The sequence below is a fragment of the Cyprinodon tularosa genome, unplaced genomic scaffold (assembly GCF_016077235.1).
Source record: "Cyprinodon tularosa strain WSP-4 unplaced genomic scaffold, ASM1607723v1 ctg17, whole genome shotgun sequence".
NCBI classification, from domain to species: domain Eukaryota; kingdom Metazoa; phylum Chordata; class Actinopteri; order Cyprinodontiformes; family Cyprinodontidae; genus Cyprinodon; species Cyprinodon tularosa.
In genome coordinates, this window is record NW_024038531.1 from 4,296,869 (window position 1) to 4,310,254 (window position 13,386).

The window sequence follows — 13,386 nt, forward strand, 5'->3', positions numbered from 1 at the left end:
AGGCTGGTGGAGACGTTGTGCTTGAGTTATTCAGCTATTACAAGGAATTTATATTGACAGTAACAGGCTGGTGATACAGAACTACAGACAGATACAAAAACAGCCAAAAGGAGCTGTGCCTTATCAGATATTCTATGTTCATACTCTGATCTAGTTTCTAAAGGGATTATTTTTACTTTAAGGTGTGTTTCAGTATCTAGTGAGACATGCACAAATTGAGAAAGCAAGAACAAGGCAAATTGAGAGAGAAGAATTACCCCCCGCACACCAATGAAACTACTGCTTAGAATCTGTGTTGTATGGAGTCTGTTTTCTGCAAGACTGAGGATCTAAGCTGGTCAGAATGGCATCTGGCTCCTGATTATTCACACCTGCCATCTATCTAAGGCAATGTTTTTCAACCCTGGTCCTCAAGGCACCCTGCTCTGCATGTTTTGGATGTTTCTGAGGTTCAGCAAACCTGATTCAGATGATTGCAGTTCAGCAAAGCCTGATAATCTGCTATCAATTGATAACAGGTGTGTGAAAGCTGGGAAACATCTAAAACATGCAGGGCAGGGTGCCTTGAGAACCAGGTTTGAAAAACACTGATCTAAGGAGCATTCTGCAACCCTTTCTTTGCCCGATGGTCAACTCTCAACTGGTATAGACTCAAAATACTCTGTTAAACCTATTTTTTGTAAAGCAGCTTTTTCTTGAGTTAACCTCCTGTATTCTCTGTGCGTCCTTGTTCAAATTTCATGGTTTAACTTCTTTCTCACAAGAAATTGTGGACTTGCGGATCTCCTTGGAGCAACACTCTCCTCCACATGTTTCCAGCAGAACCCTGCCTGTCCATTTTCAGACTCAGTCCTGTAAAAACCTCCTCCAGAGCCCAAGGAAAAGAAACAGACAAACCCCCCAATCCTTCATCCCTGGCCAAGATCTGTTTCCTGACTTATGACTTTTCTTTTCTCTGGGCCAACCAGTAACTCATAACTAGTGAGCCAGTGAACAGGATACTTGCAAGAATATGAGTTTGCTGTCTGTGATGATTCTCTTCTCCTTCCAGACACAAGTTGAACCTGAATTCCAGAAGCTGACATTAAGTACATTCTTATAAAATAAAAAAGTTGACTGAGAGTGCTGTAGATTAATGCATGTGGGCCAAAGAGATTTTCTTTCTTGACTTTAACAGTCTTATGTAATTCTTCTATAAGGATCGCTAGGTCTCTGAGCCATGAATTGACTAAAACAAAAGTTTGGGATGGGCCCCAATCATTAAGTCAATCTTTTTTAATGGGGGGAAAAAGCCTTTTAACTCATTCTTAGAGCATTTTGGGTGAAATTTAAATCCTTAACCCATACATGGCCCAGATTGAGCAGGTTTGGAAGTTCCTTGTTTCTCTTTGAATACAAAACTGATTTGTAACCAAGAAAAAAGAATAAGTGAATATAACAATGCATCCTTATTGTAATAACTTGGTCAGCTTTTTGTCAACCTTATTTTAAATGTGTTGTTTCGGTGAGTCTTTGCTGGTTAGTCCATTATTGTACTCCTGTCTTTCTCCATTATCTCTTTCCATTCCTTAACTACGGACTCGGCTCTCGACCAAACACAGAAATAAGGGATTTTCTTTTCTGCTTCCACAAAGATAAACATATAAATAGATTAATTCTAATGTCTTTTCATTAAACTTGCTATGCAAGACATTTAGGTTAGAAAAAAAAGTCTTCTATAAACCGTTTTAGACTTTATGAAAGTCTAAAACGGTTTATAAAAGCTTCATACTCCTCACATTGGAATTGAATAACCTAAAGTGTTCTTGAAATTGGTTAATTAGTGTGTTATATTATTGTCTTGCCATTCATTATTATATTATTTTTACAGTGAAAGAAATAGGTCTTAATCTTATCATTTAAATACAGTTCGAATATTTTTAATATGTTGAATGGGGCCAAAACCAATTAGAAGACTGACAGATGGACATGACTAATGACTTGGGTTATAAGACCCCTGAAATCACACACACCCAATTGAGAAGTCAAACTTCTCAGTGATTACAGATGGGTAATCGCTGAAAACATAATCATCAAGAGTGAAAACACCTTCTCAGATTAAGATGAACTCTTTTTATATTGTTTGCATGTAAGGATTTCCAGCTCACTTTTTCATCTAACGGTGAAGAGTTCCTTCATATTTATTGAGGTCTTTTAATGGTTTAGCTCCACATGTACTTCTACTGTATAATGATTCCAGTAAGCCATCTAAGGGCTAAGTACACAAAATCACACAATTGGAGTAAAAGAGTACTAAACTATACCCATGATACTTTGTTATATTAATGTTGGATCTTCACCCAGAGATTTAAAACAATTTAAAAAAAGTTTCTAATGTGTATAGAGAGATGTTTTTCTGTTTTTAAATATGTAGATAAATAATGGGATTATTGAGAGGTGATTCATTTAGAAATTAACGTCTGTTTGATTTCTTATGGGACTTGGCTTGGTCTGAGTGTCATGAGTAAACACTCTGTTGTTGTTAAGTGTTTGTACTTACAGAGAGCATTAAGCAGTCCACAGGGCTTTCTTGTGCTTCGCTGGCATACTCAGAGAGTCTGTACTGAGTGTAGCACCAAAGAGACTTTTCTGTGACAGAGAGAAACGATGGGGATATCTGGCTCCAGCCGCATGGTTAATAGCCACGGCCACTGCATGAAAAAGACATAAAGCAGCATGAGCAATGGATGCTTGGATTTTAGTGCTACCTTTATCAGCTCTTACTGAAACTAAGATGAAAAGGTTGATACCACTCTTTTATCTATCTTCTGAATAATAAACAGCCAGCAGATGGTTAGTTATGCCTACTATAAATATAAGAAATGAGGGTATGTGCTAAAGTGAGTTTTAAGCAGGAAAAAGCACAAACACTACATATGTATTTATATTTTCTGAAACTATTCTGTTTATACTATTATGTGACTGAGTAGATAGACATATGAAGCAGTGCAAGAAGTAAATATAAACAAAAGCTATCTTATAAAAGTAGACTGCCAGGACACATCAATGTAAAAAGTTTGTTTATTCATATGCAGGATATTAAACAGCTCCTGGGATAAGAACAGTTTTTTTTACCTCATTATTTCTCAAAGGCAGGAAGAGAAACCTATAGAGATATCTGTCCAATTATATGATCAGTAATGTGTAACTATCAGTCTGTACAATCGGACACCTTTATAGGTTGTGGTTACACTACTTTTATTATTTCCTTGTCTGTAACTTATATGTGCACTGTACCATCACAATGCAAGTTATTTCAGACCCACTGCTTTGTTGTCCCATTAGACCTATGGCTGATATTCAAAATCACTCTCTTAGAGTTGCACATCTCATCAAGGTAACAACAGATCTGATTGCCTCGGTCAACAAGTATATCAAAATCTTTGGATCCTTTTTGTTTGCTTAGTCAGCTGGTTACTTCCTTAGCAATCTGTCAAGAAATGTAACTTTACCAAGAGGTCAGATCACCAACATGGTCTGTATTAATTTAGAACGTAATATGTACGCTAAGTATGTACGCTATAACTACCCCGTGCTTGTGTTTTCCATTCAGTGGACACTGGCAACTGCTGCTCCATCTATTTCTCTTTCACAATGTACTATGGCTCCAGATGTTCTTTACTCTTCTGAGCACTACTGAAAAAAAAATCCTTGTATTTTGCCATTCTCTTTGCCTGTGCTTACTGGTAGGTTCTGATAAAAAAGAAAAAAAAATACTTTGTCACAACAAAGTATTGTAACAACAAAGTAAAGTATTGTTTTAGATATCGACTGCTCAAAATAAAGGGGACACTCAAGTAACATATCTTAGACCTGAATGAATGAAATATCGTCATTGAATACTTTGTTCTGTACAAAGATGTTCTCAATCAAATTCAGGCAACGACCGCTCCAGTCCATAGCTTCAACACCTTCATTTTGCAGGAACTTCTGAAAAACATGAGTCACATGAGGTCTCACATTGTCCTGCATAAGGAGAAACCCAGGGCCAACTGCACCAGCATATAGTCTTGCAAGAGGTCTGAGGATCTCATCTCGGTACCTAATGGCAGTCATGCTGATGTGAAATGATGAAATGATGTGCTGCCATCCAAAGAAATGCAACCCCACACCATTACTGATCCACTGTCTGAAGTATGCCAATCCTGGTGTTCTCTGGCAAATGCCAAGCATCTTGCACTATGTTGGGCTACGAGCACAATCCCCATCTATGGACACTAGGCCCTCATTCCATCCTAATGTAGTTGATTTCTAACCCGTTATGCAGTTACATGCACATTTGTGGCCTGATAGGGGTGCTTTTGCAGGGCTCGGGCAGTGCTCCTCCTCCTTGCACAAAGGCGGATGCAGTGGTCCTGCTGCTGGGTTGTTTCCCTCCTAAGGCCTCCTCTACATCTCCTGGTGTACTAGCCTGCCTCCTGATAGAGCTGACTGACACAACAAACCTTCTTATTTTAGCTCGCATTTATGGACCATCCTCGATGAGCTACATTACCTGAGCCACTGGCGTTTGTTGTAGAGCCTGTCTCATGCTACCGCAAGTGTGATTGCCCCACCAGTATTCAAAATGCACCCAAACATCAGTCAGAACGCATAGGTACTTAGAACTGATCTGTGGTCCCCACCTGTAGAACCACTCCTTTATTGAATGCGTCTTGCTAATTGCCAATAATCTGCACTTGTTGTCTATTCCTTTTGCAAAACAGCATGTGAAATTGATTGTCAAACAGCATTGCTTCCTAAGTGAACAGTTTGATTTCACAGACCACTGATTTAATTGAAGTTATGTTGTGTTGTTTACATGTTCCAATTTGTTTTTATGAGCAGTTTAGAAACTTGACTATTGCTCTGGGATGTTCCAAGTCTGGTAAACATGGGTTTTTCCTCTGCACCTTTAAATGTCCCCATTTCAATACACCTGAATAAAATCAAATTGATCTAAAACTTGGGAAATCTAAAATTGAGAGGACTGGAAATTACATACCGACAATACTTATTATTATTATGCACAGCCATACCATAATGATAATTCAATACTTCCTCTGACACTTCTAATATGTTTTGTACAAGATTCTGATTTTCTTGTACATGAGTAGTGCCACATAGTTACATTTTCTGTCCCTATGGTCACTGCCAAACCTACATAAAAACAATGACAGGTAGACAGCAAACATAAGCCATACATCTAGCGGGACACTGAATCCACATGGGCCAAATGTTCTGGAGTTTCACATATCAGCTTACAACGTGGATTTTATGTTCTTTCTTGAGTCATTTTAAACTAACTATCCAAATAGTATGGTAACAACTTATTTTTAAAATTTGTTTTCTTCTGATATTAAAGCCAAATGGATTTATGGAGTGATTTAATCATTGCCAAAAAACATAGTGGTATTCCTCAAGGCCTAATTATTGGGCCACTTACCCTAGTTAACAATACGAAATACTAGAAAATCTCTTATAATGTGTACTCTAATGAAAACAACTTTTTTATTTCCTGTCATCACATGATCAAAGTATATTACAGTAATTGAGTCAGTGTGTCCATAATATTAAAATGGTTATTAAGTTTGTCTTAAACAGATTTAATGTAAGAGCCTTGGCTTGACCAAGGTTTACATAAAATACACACAATGAATAAAAATCAGCCATCTTATTATTAGCCAAGAGAATTACAGCACCATCCCCTTCTCTGACTTGCTAGATAAATAATCTAAAATGCAAAATTGATGCATTAAAGTATATTAAAACTGTTCAGTCTTCCATTCTTAAAAAAAAAAAAACAACAAAAGGTACAGCATTCAACGGGGAATAATGAATCTGTCACAGTTGCTATTGAACAAGAGGCTGAGAAACAACTTCTGCCAAAGCAGAGGAGGAAGAGACAAGGGCAGGTGATAATGGGATAAATCTTTAACCCTGCGGGCACACAGTGTTGCACTGCACTAAGCCAGCCTCTGCTGGTGAAGAGATCTACTGCCATGATAACGCCTTATGATATGTTGCCCTGTGTTGGCACAAGAGCTCTTGGCCTGTTATAGAGTGAAACTCACTGCTGGGTCCACTCATGGGCGGAAAATCTGAAGAATATAACTCTGCACAGATCAGGTATTTTAAAGACTATTGCAAAACTGACACATTCAGGCTCTTAGGAACATCGCTTTAGTCTCACATAGACCGCACATCGTCCAAATGATTTCCCAATGGAGAAAATGTGCCTAATGATCTTTGTCTCTAGTGGGCTAATTCATTTACTACGCCAAAGCTGCCGGTGTGATCAGACACTGCATAAACCTAAGTGTACTTCAGACTTCTAATCATGCAGGAGGATGATGTAGAAGCTCCAAGCAATACCGCTGAAAGATGATGAACATTATTCAAAAAGTTTTTACATCATGAGAAGCACTTAAACTATCTAATAAGTAGCTTTGGTTTAAACTCTTCTTTACCAGCTCACTGTTAATTCCCTCCTGACCAAATGTGTGGTGTCTGTTCAGCCATACAGAACATTATCGCCTAATTCTCATAAACATGCTTTGGACTGATTGGCTGTTGGGTAGCATGACCCAAGATCAGTATCTTCTATGCTGTAAGCAGTGGATTTACTGTGGATTTAGTGTGTGTTTGTGTGTGTTTGTGATGTTGTGGAGAAAAAAGTTAAGAAAACTAGCTCTTGAATGGCACAGCCTGGCCCCAGTGTCTCTTTATCCACACTCTATCACCTAAATCTCCCATGAGGAGGGCCTCTGGGGAGAGGAAGTCTTATTTAATAAAGTGGCTAGTCTGTACTGTTGACTGTCATCACTAAGGAGCACTAAACCTTTGGTGAAAAGCAATCTCACAACCTTACACAAGATGCTTTGTACTTTATCCCTTTTAGAGGGACAATAGAGAAATAAAACTGAGAGCCAGCCCTGATTCATTAAACTTCTTCAGCATGAAGCAGAAAACAGCAAAAAAAAAAAAAGGCCCTTGCTTGTTTTCTTTTTTTTCTAAACCTTTTCTGTTTTTGCTCAAATTATAAATTAATGGCATTTGGGAACTAGCAAACTGGCCACAGACATCCCAGGAAAGCAGGTCTGCTAGATGCAGAGGAGGTTTTATAGTTTGGTTTTCTAAGTAAATAATTCAGAGTGGTGATCTCCTTTTTTCACATAGAAGCAGACCAGTTTAATAACATGCACGGCAATTTTCTGTTCTAAAGTGATAGTAATGACTCTTAAAGCAGAGTGATGAATGGTACATTTTGGTTTAAGCAAAGGTTTGCAGGTAAAAACACATTTCTATATCTGTTTAGGCAACACAGTGTCAAGCCACATACCAAAGCCAGACACAGAAGTATGTGCAGAATGATAATCATGAAATGTGTTCACACAAACAATTCTCTTTTGAGTTTTAAACCTTGGCTTAGTTTGAGATAAGTTTGAATACAATTTTTATCTATAGTCTTATTTTTAGTCGGTACAATAAGATGCTATCACAGTGGTAGAACCGTTGAAGCTGGTAGGGAAGTGGGAAATTTTGAGTAATGGTAAATGGCCAGTACTTATATAGCGCTTTCTCAAGTCAGAACACTTGACCAAATTGCTTTACACTACATTCTGTCATTCACTCATTCACGCTCAAACTCACACATGATGGTGGCAAGCTACGTTGTAGCCACAGCTGCCCTGGGGCTCACTAATAGAAGAGAGGCTGCTGTACACTGGCGCCAATGGGCCCTCTGACCAGCATCAGTAGGCAATGCAGGTGAAGTGTCTTGCTGAACTAAAAACCCTCTTTTTGCAGGGCAAACTCCTTCTGCCGACCCCACTGTTGCCCCAGGAAAATAGTTAAAAAGAGGGATAAGCATTGATGATTATGATTTCAGACATTTACGCCTGAATCTGCCTCATAGCTTAGAAGATAGCATGGTTTTGGGTAGAACTGAAAGTATTGCAAATCCCTGCAATAATTACAACTCAATTAATCCTGTGACATGATGACATCCCTAAAGCTGTAATCACCAGGCTCTATGTCTAACGCCTCTGCTGCTGTTTGAGTAATATTTATTTACTGTGTGCTGTTCTTCTATTCTTGGCAGATTTTCTTTTAAGATTTTCCGTGGTTTGAATATGTGCCAAAGTCTTTTCTTTTTATGTGGATTGAAAAATCCATGTTTAAAACCTCATCAAAATATATCCCTGAACTGTTGGTACCTTCCTTTGTCATCATGATGCTGTCTATGTCTTAAAGTGAGGCCTACAAACAAACAGCAGAATTGTTCTGAGATACATTTACCAACAGATGGACATGAGACTTCTGAAGGGGCATAATGGAGAAAAATGAGAACATATGCACAGCAAACCTTATTTTTATACATGTATTTCTGTTTCTAGTGCAACAAAATGGAAAAGTGTAAGTGATGTGAATACATTGATAAAGGGTTTTAATGATTCCATCTGATTAGTTGTCAAAACAGCTAAACATGTAATAAAGATTGTGGTTTAAAAATAAAATTAAAATAAATAATTGTATCTCTGGAAATTTTAATTTCCTAATTAAATGTTGCAAAACTAAGATTAAGAATCAGATACATTTGTGGAAAAATGTTCTGAATAAGTCTGAGTTTTAATCAGAAGTGCCTAAGTATCAAATAAAACTCCATTAACTACTGTATAGAACTGAAGAGATGGATGTTTCATGCATGCAATGGAAAATGAGGAAAGATGCTCGGCAGCTATATTTGATATCCACACAGATAAAACCAGTCCCATCATTTTTTTCACATATCACAATTTCACCTCAGAATGCGTCATGGTGAAATTGCTGTTTTATGTATGATGACTTCTGCATCTCTGAAGGATCTCCTGAAGAGTGCAGTTTTAACCGTCTAATAACGAAAACATGTTCACATTGGTATGAACTGTCGAAAGCACTTTTAGAGAGACCTCATCCAAGGCATAGGCAATAAGGCCTTCCAGTGTTTCCATTTTTAAAACTCCAAAGGGACCATCTGTAATGCAGTTTCCTAGTACTTTGTGTCTCTTGACTGCCCCCCACCCACCCCCCCCCCAAACACAACCTCCCCTACCCAAATGATGTGGGCCTTTGCTTTATTGCAACATCAGCATCATGCCAAGAGGTGTGAGGGGTTGATTATAAAAGTCTGGTCATAGATCTCAGCGGACATCTCTTCTAGCTTTTCATTATTCGCTCCCAGCACAGATCCCAGCAGGGGGACATGTGTCTGGATAAAAATCCTCCGTTATATAACTGTCTGAAAGGTAGCCTATGTAACAGTCGATGCATCAATGCTCTGCTGCCTCTGCATCTCTTTAGAGAATCTGAGTGTTATGATTCCGTCATATGTGATGTATAGACATGATCTTATAGCATACATTTTCTTCTAACAAGAAATCGAAATACATGCATGCATGGACTGGTACCAAAGAAGTATTACACCCTTATTTATGCTGCAAAATGTTTTGCTAAACCAAAAATAGATTCAGCACTTCTCTCCAGACTATCAAATTCTGTGACCACTGCAAATACTTCCAAAAGAACAAGAGTGAGATTAGAGGACCTGTTTAACCGCAGGGGAGGGCGATGGAGAATTAAATGTGAATTAGTTTAGCTACACACACTTTCATTTGTCTTCTTCTTGGCCTTTACCCTCAGCTAGGGATGCACGATATAATCGGCCCCCTATTGGTATCGGCCTTAAAACTGAATATCGGACATCGGCCACCCCACCGATATTTAACTTGATATTTGATCAGCTTCTGAGTTTCTAAAGTTTAAAAAAAAAAACTACTTTTTCTTCTTCCTCAAAAACTTCTTTTTTACAGACTTAAAAACTTTTAAAGACGAGGGAAAAAATATTGATACATTAAAATATCACAATATCTTCATATGCTGATATATTGCCATTTAAAAACACCATATCAATCTTTTACTAATGAAATATTGCTATATGTCATCGTTATGCTACGAAATCCCCCGAAAATTCATGAAATTTTGCCATATTTTTATATGTTGATATATTGACGCGGTATCGATCTATTTTACTAACAAAATCTCACAAGAATTTGCAAAATACCACGAGAGTTTGTAACAGAACGATGAAATTTCACGAGATTTTGAAATTAAAATAGATCAATACCGCGTTTTTAAAAATCAATTTGATATCAGCATATGAAAATATATTTGAGTATATTATTTTGTGTCAGAAATGGATAACAAAACTGCTATTTTCAATGACTACTTATTTTTGTCCAGCTTTAACATCGGTATCGATATTGGTTATTGGCTACATGAGTTTAAAAATATCGGCATATCGGATATCGGCCAAAATCCCAATATCGTGCATCCCTACCCTCAGCAGTACCAAACACTGATTCCCAACAAAGTGCAATTCACTGCTTATTGCTATTTTCCGACCGCAAGCAGCAGGAGCAGATTTTTTTGTGCTTGTACAAGTTTAGTTCTGAAGCATCTTTGCGGCTCTAGCTGCTGATTTGAAAATTGGGTCTGATGCACAATGGGCGGAGCTACCCTATCCTTTCTTTGCTTTTAACAATGGCAGCTATATGTGCTGTAATCAGTGGGTAAAAAGTAGTTTTAATATGTTTTTAAGTAAGAAAGTCCACCTGAAGACATCATCTGTGCATCAGTTCATCCAGATTACCATCCTGCCGTCAAATATTATTTCGCAGTTGGGGCCGCGCAGACCTAGCCTGGGTGCCAGTCCGAACTTAGTCCCGCCCACAAGGTTTGAGTTCGGGGAAGTTCGGTCTGGCTCTGCTCCATAGTAGCGCGAGTATTAAAGCCCACTGTCAGGCGATCCAATCAAATTGTCAGGGCGGGCTTTATACGATGATGGACAGAAGATCAAGAGTAACGTTATCAACCACGCCTGACGTAGTCCGACTCAATTCTAGTCAGAATATGAGTCTGATACTGCTCCATAGAGCTGTGATTATGGGGCGTGTTTCGAATGCACCAGGAAAAAAAAAATGCCTCTGCACTCAATTGGATAGACCTACAACCAATAAGAGCAACGGAGTGCGTGACGTATGTTAAGCGAGGCATAGTTGTTGTCAACAACAATCAAAGCGTGCAGTTGCACGCCTAGAATAAGAAGATGAGCCTTGATCGCGTTTCTCTGTTCCTCTTTTAAAATTAATTTGCTGTCGATATCTTCTAGAACAGATCTAATAGCAGAATCTACACACCTCAACTCTCCAGCGGCAGCCATTGTTGTTGTCACCCAAGCGTGCTTTGGTGACGTGGTTGATTATGTTACTGTTGATCATCTGTCCATCATCGTATAAAGCCCGCCCTGACAATTTGATTGGCCCGCCAGATATTGTGCTAGCATACTCGCGCTACTATTGAGCAATGCCAGACCGAACTTCCCGACCTCAAACATTGTGGGCGGGACTAAGTTCGGAATGGCACCCAGGCTATTTTGCTGCCCCTTGATGCGCGTCAACCATTGACTTTGCATGTAAACTAGCTGCTTCTGCAGTGTGCAGTCTGAACGTAGCATATGAGTCTAAATATTCTCAAGATTGATGTGTTCAGGATAATGTGCATTTTTACACTGAAGCCTCTTAACATGTATGCATAAATTCCTTATTAAAATACCATGAAGATTAAATTTGTAATATGAGCATATTTTAGAAGAGGTAAATGAGCATAACTACTTTTGCGAGTCGATTTGAGGTAGACCTTTTAAAAAACCTTTTCTGAGTGGTGAATGTTATAACATCCTTGATGAAAGCTATGCTTCTCACTTTCCTTTCCTCTTGAGAAGAAAAGTATATCTTCATGCCATAAAGCAGACTTGCAGTGCCCGCTGTGATAAATTACATGACAGGCAGTATGTTTATCTTCGGTTAAAAGTGTTTCTATTTTAAACATTTACACAAAAAGCAAACAGGTTGAATTTAAAGCACGATTTCAATTAACTGAACTAGAAGATCGACTTTATATAATAACTGAACTGTACTAAAATCAGTTAAAATGTAAATGCCTTTTTTTCCCGCTGCAGAGTGTTTCCATCAAGCTTTTGAAGCTCTCTGTGCACTTCAGTGCAATTGTACCACTTTCAGGGAGAAAAGATCCTGGTTTTAGGTTCGGAGTTTTCAGATTACCACGGATTGTTAATGTAGAACAAGATATCCCACAATACAGTGCAGCAGTAGCAGCAGTATAGTGAGTGTCCAAATCTGTCAATACCATGTCAGAGGGGGCAGGCAATTACTGGTTAGAAGAAAAAAGAAGTGGACATTGTTCTCTTAATAAAACTGGAGACATCACCGTACAATGACAATCGTTAATAGTGCTGTAAAAACCTCTGATTATATGTCGGCTACCATGGATCATCAGATTGAATCATCTATGTTGATTCTCTTTTAATTTTTTTGTAAAAATTCAATAAAAACTTTGATTAAAAAAAATCAGACACAAAGAGTCCACAGATTCCTAATCTCCTTCCTAAAAATGTGCATTTCCAATCAGTCAGAACTCACCGCAGACTCAACTAAACCTTCAAGTAACTTCTCTAAACATTCCCTGTAAATCGTCTACATTGTTTAGTTTTTTTACTCTAGATGAGATATGTCAAAAAACATCTATCAATTATCCGTTCTTGCTACTTCTTACTGCAAATAAAATCATTAAACCTGTATAAAAAAAATCCAATCATGTCTATTTTGTTTTGCTTTTTAAATAATGCTCAACAATTTGACATTTCAAAGATTTTTATTAAATTTTATTAAATATAGAACCCAAATATAATATATAGAGCAGTTCACTTCAGTCTAAGGGTAGTCAAAGAAGTGAAAAACATCCTTTATTACTTTAGGAATAGCCTGAGCCTTGAGTCTACAGTACAGTTCATCCTTTCTGTTGTAGGTGACCAAATTCTATCAAAGGAGGAGAATTATTTTTGAAAAAAAAAAGAGCAGGGCAATGTTTCAGAGCAAACAGAGCACGACTTTCCAGAACAGGGAGGCTCATTTTAGACTGAGCCAAGGATCAAAGCAAGGCTTGCTTAGATAAAAGGTTCACAATAAAATGCCCCCAAGAAAGAGGGATCAGATGAAACTCAACAGTTCTTTGATTTTACAATAACTCTGAAGACGACCGACTGGACCCTTTCATATGATGCCACTGTAGGTTATGATCATATATGTCTGGAAATTTTTACTCAGAAAAATAAGAGCAAGTGGTTTTACAAGAGACACCTCTCTTTTTTAATGTGGAAAAGAACAAATTACCTATAAAAAGACAAATGATAAAGGGTATTTACAAGAGATCAGACAGATAATTATTTCCATTAATCTGTAAAAACGAAGG

The 13,386-nt window shown here is 38.0% G+C and overlaps 1 protein-coding gene across 1 annotated transcript in view; it reads right to left on the bottom strand.

The window, feature by feature from the left end:
• The window catches only part of chrm2a (cholinergic receptor, muscarinic 2a), a 120,656-nt gene that overhangs the window by 56,918 nt on the left and 50,352 nt on the right, over positions 1-13,386 (bottom strand). Inside the window, exon 2 of the mRNA XM_038281269.1 lies at positions 2,540-2,690. Within this exon, the coding sequence (XP_038137197.1) occupies positions 2,540-2,548 (9 nt within the window). The 5' untranslated portion in view covers positions 2,549-2,690. The remainder of the gene's footprint in view (positions 1-2,539; positions 2,691-13,386) is intronic.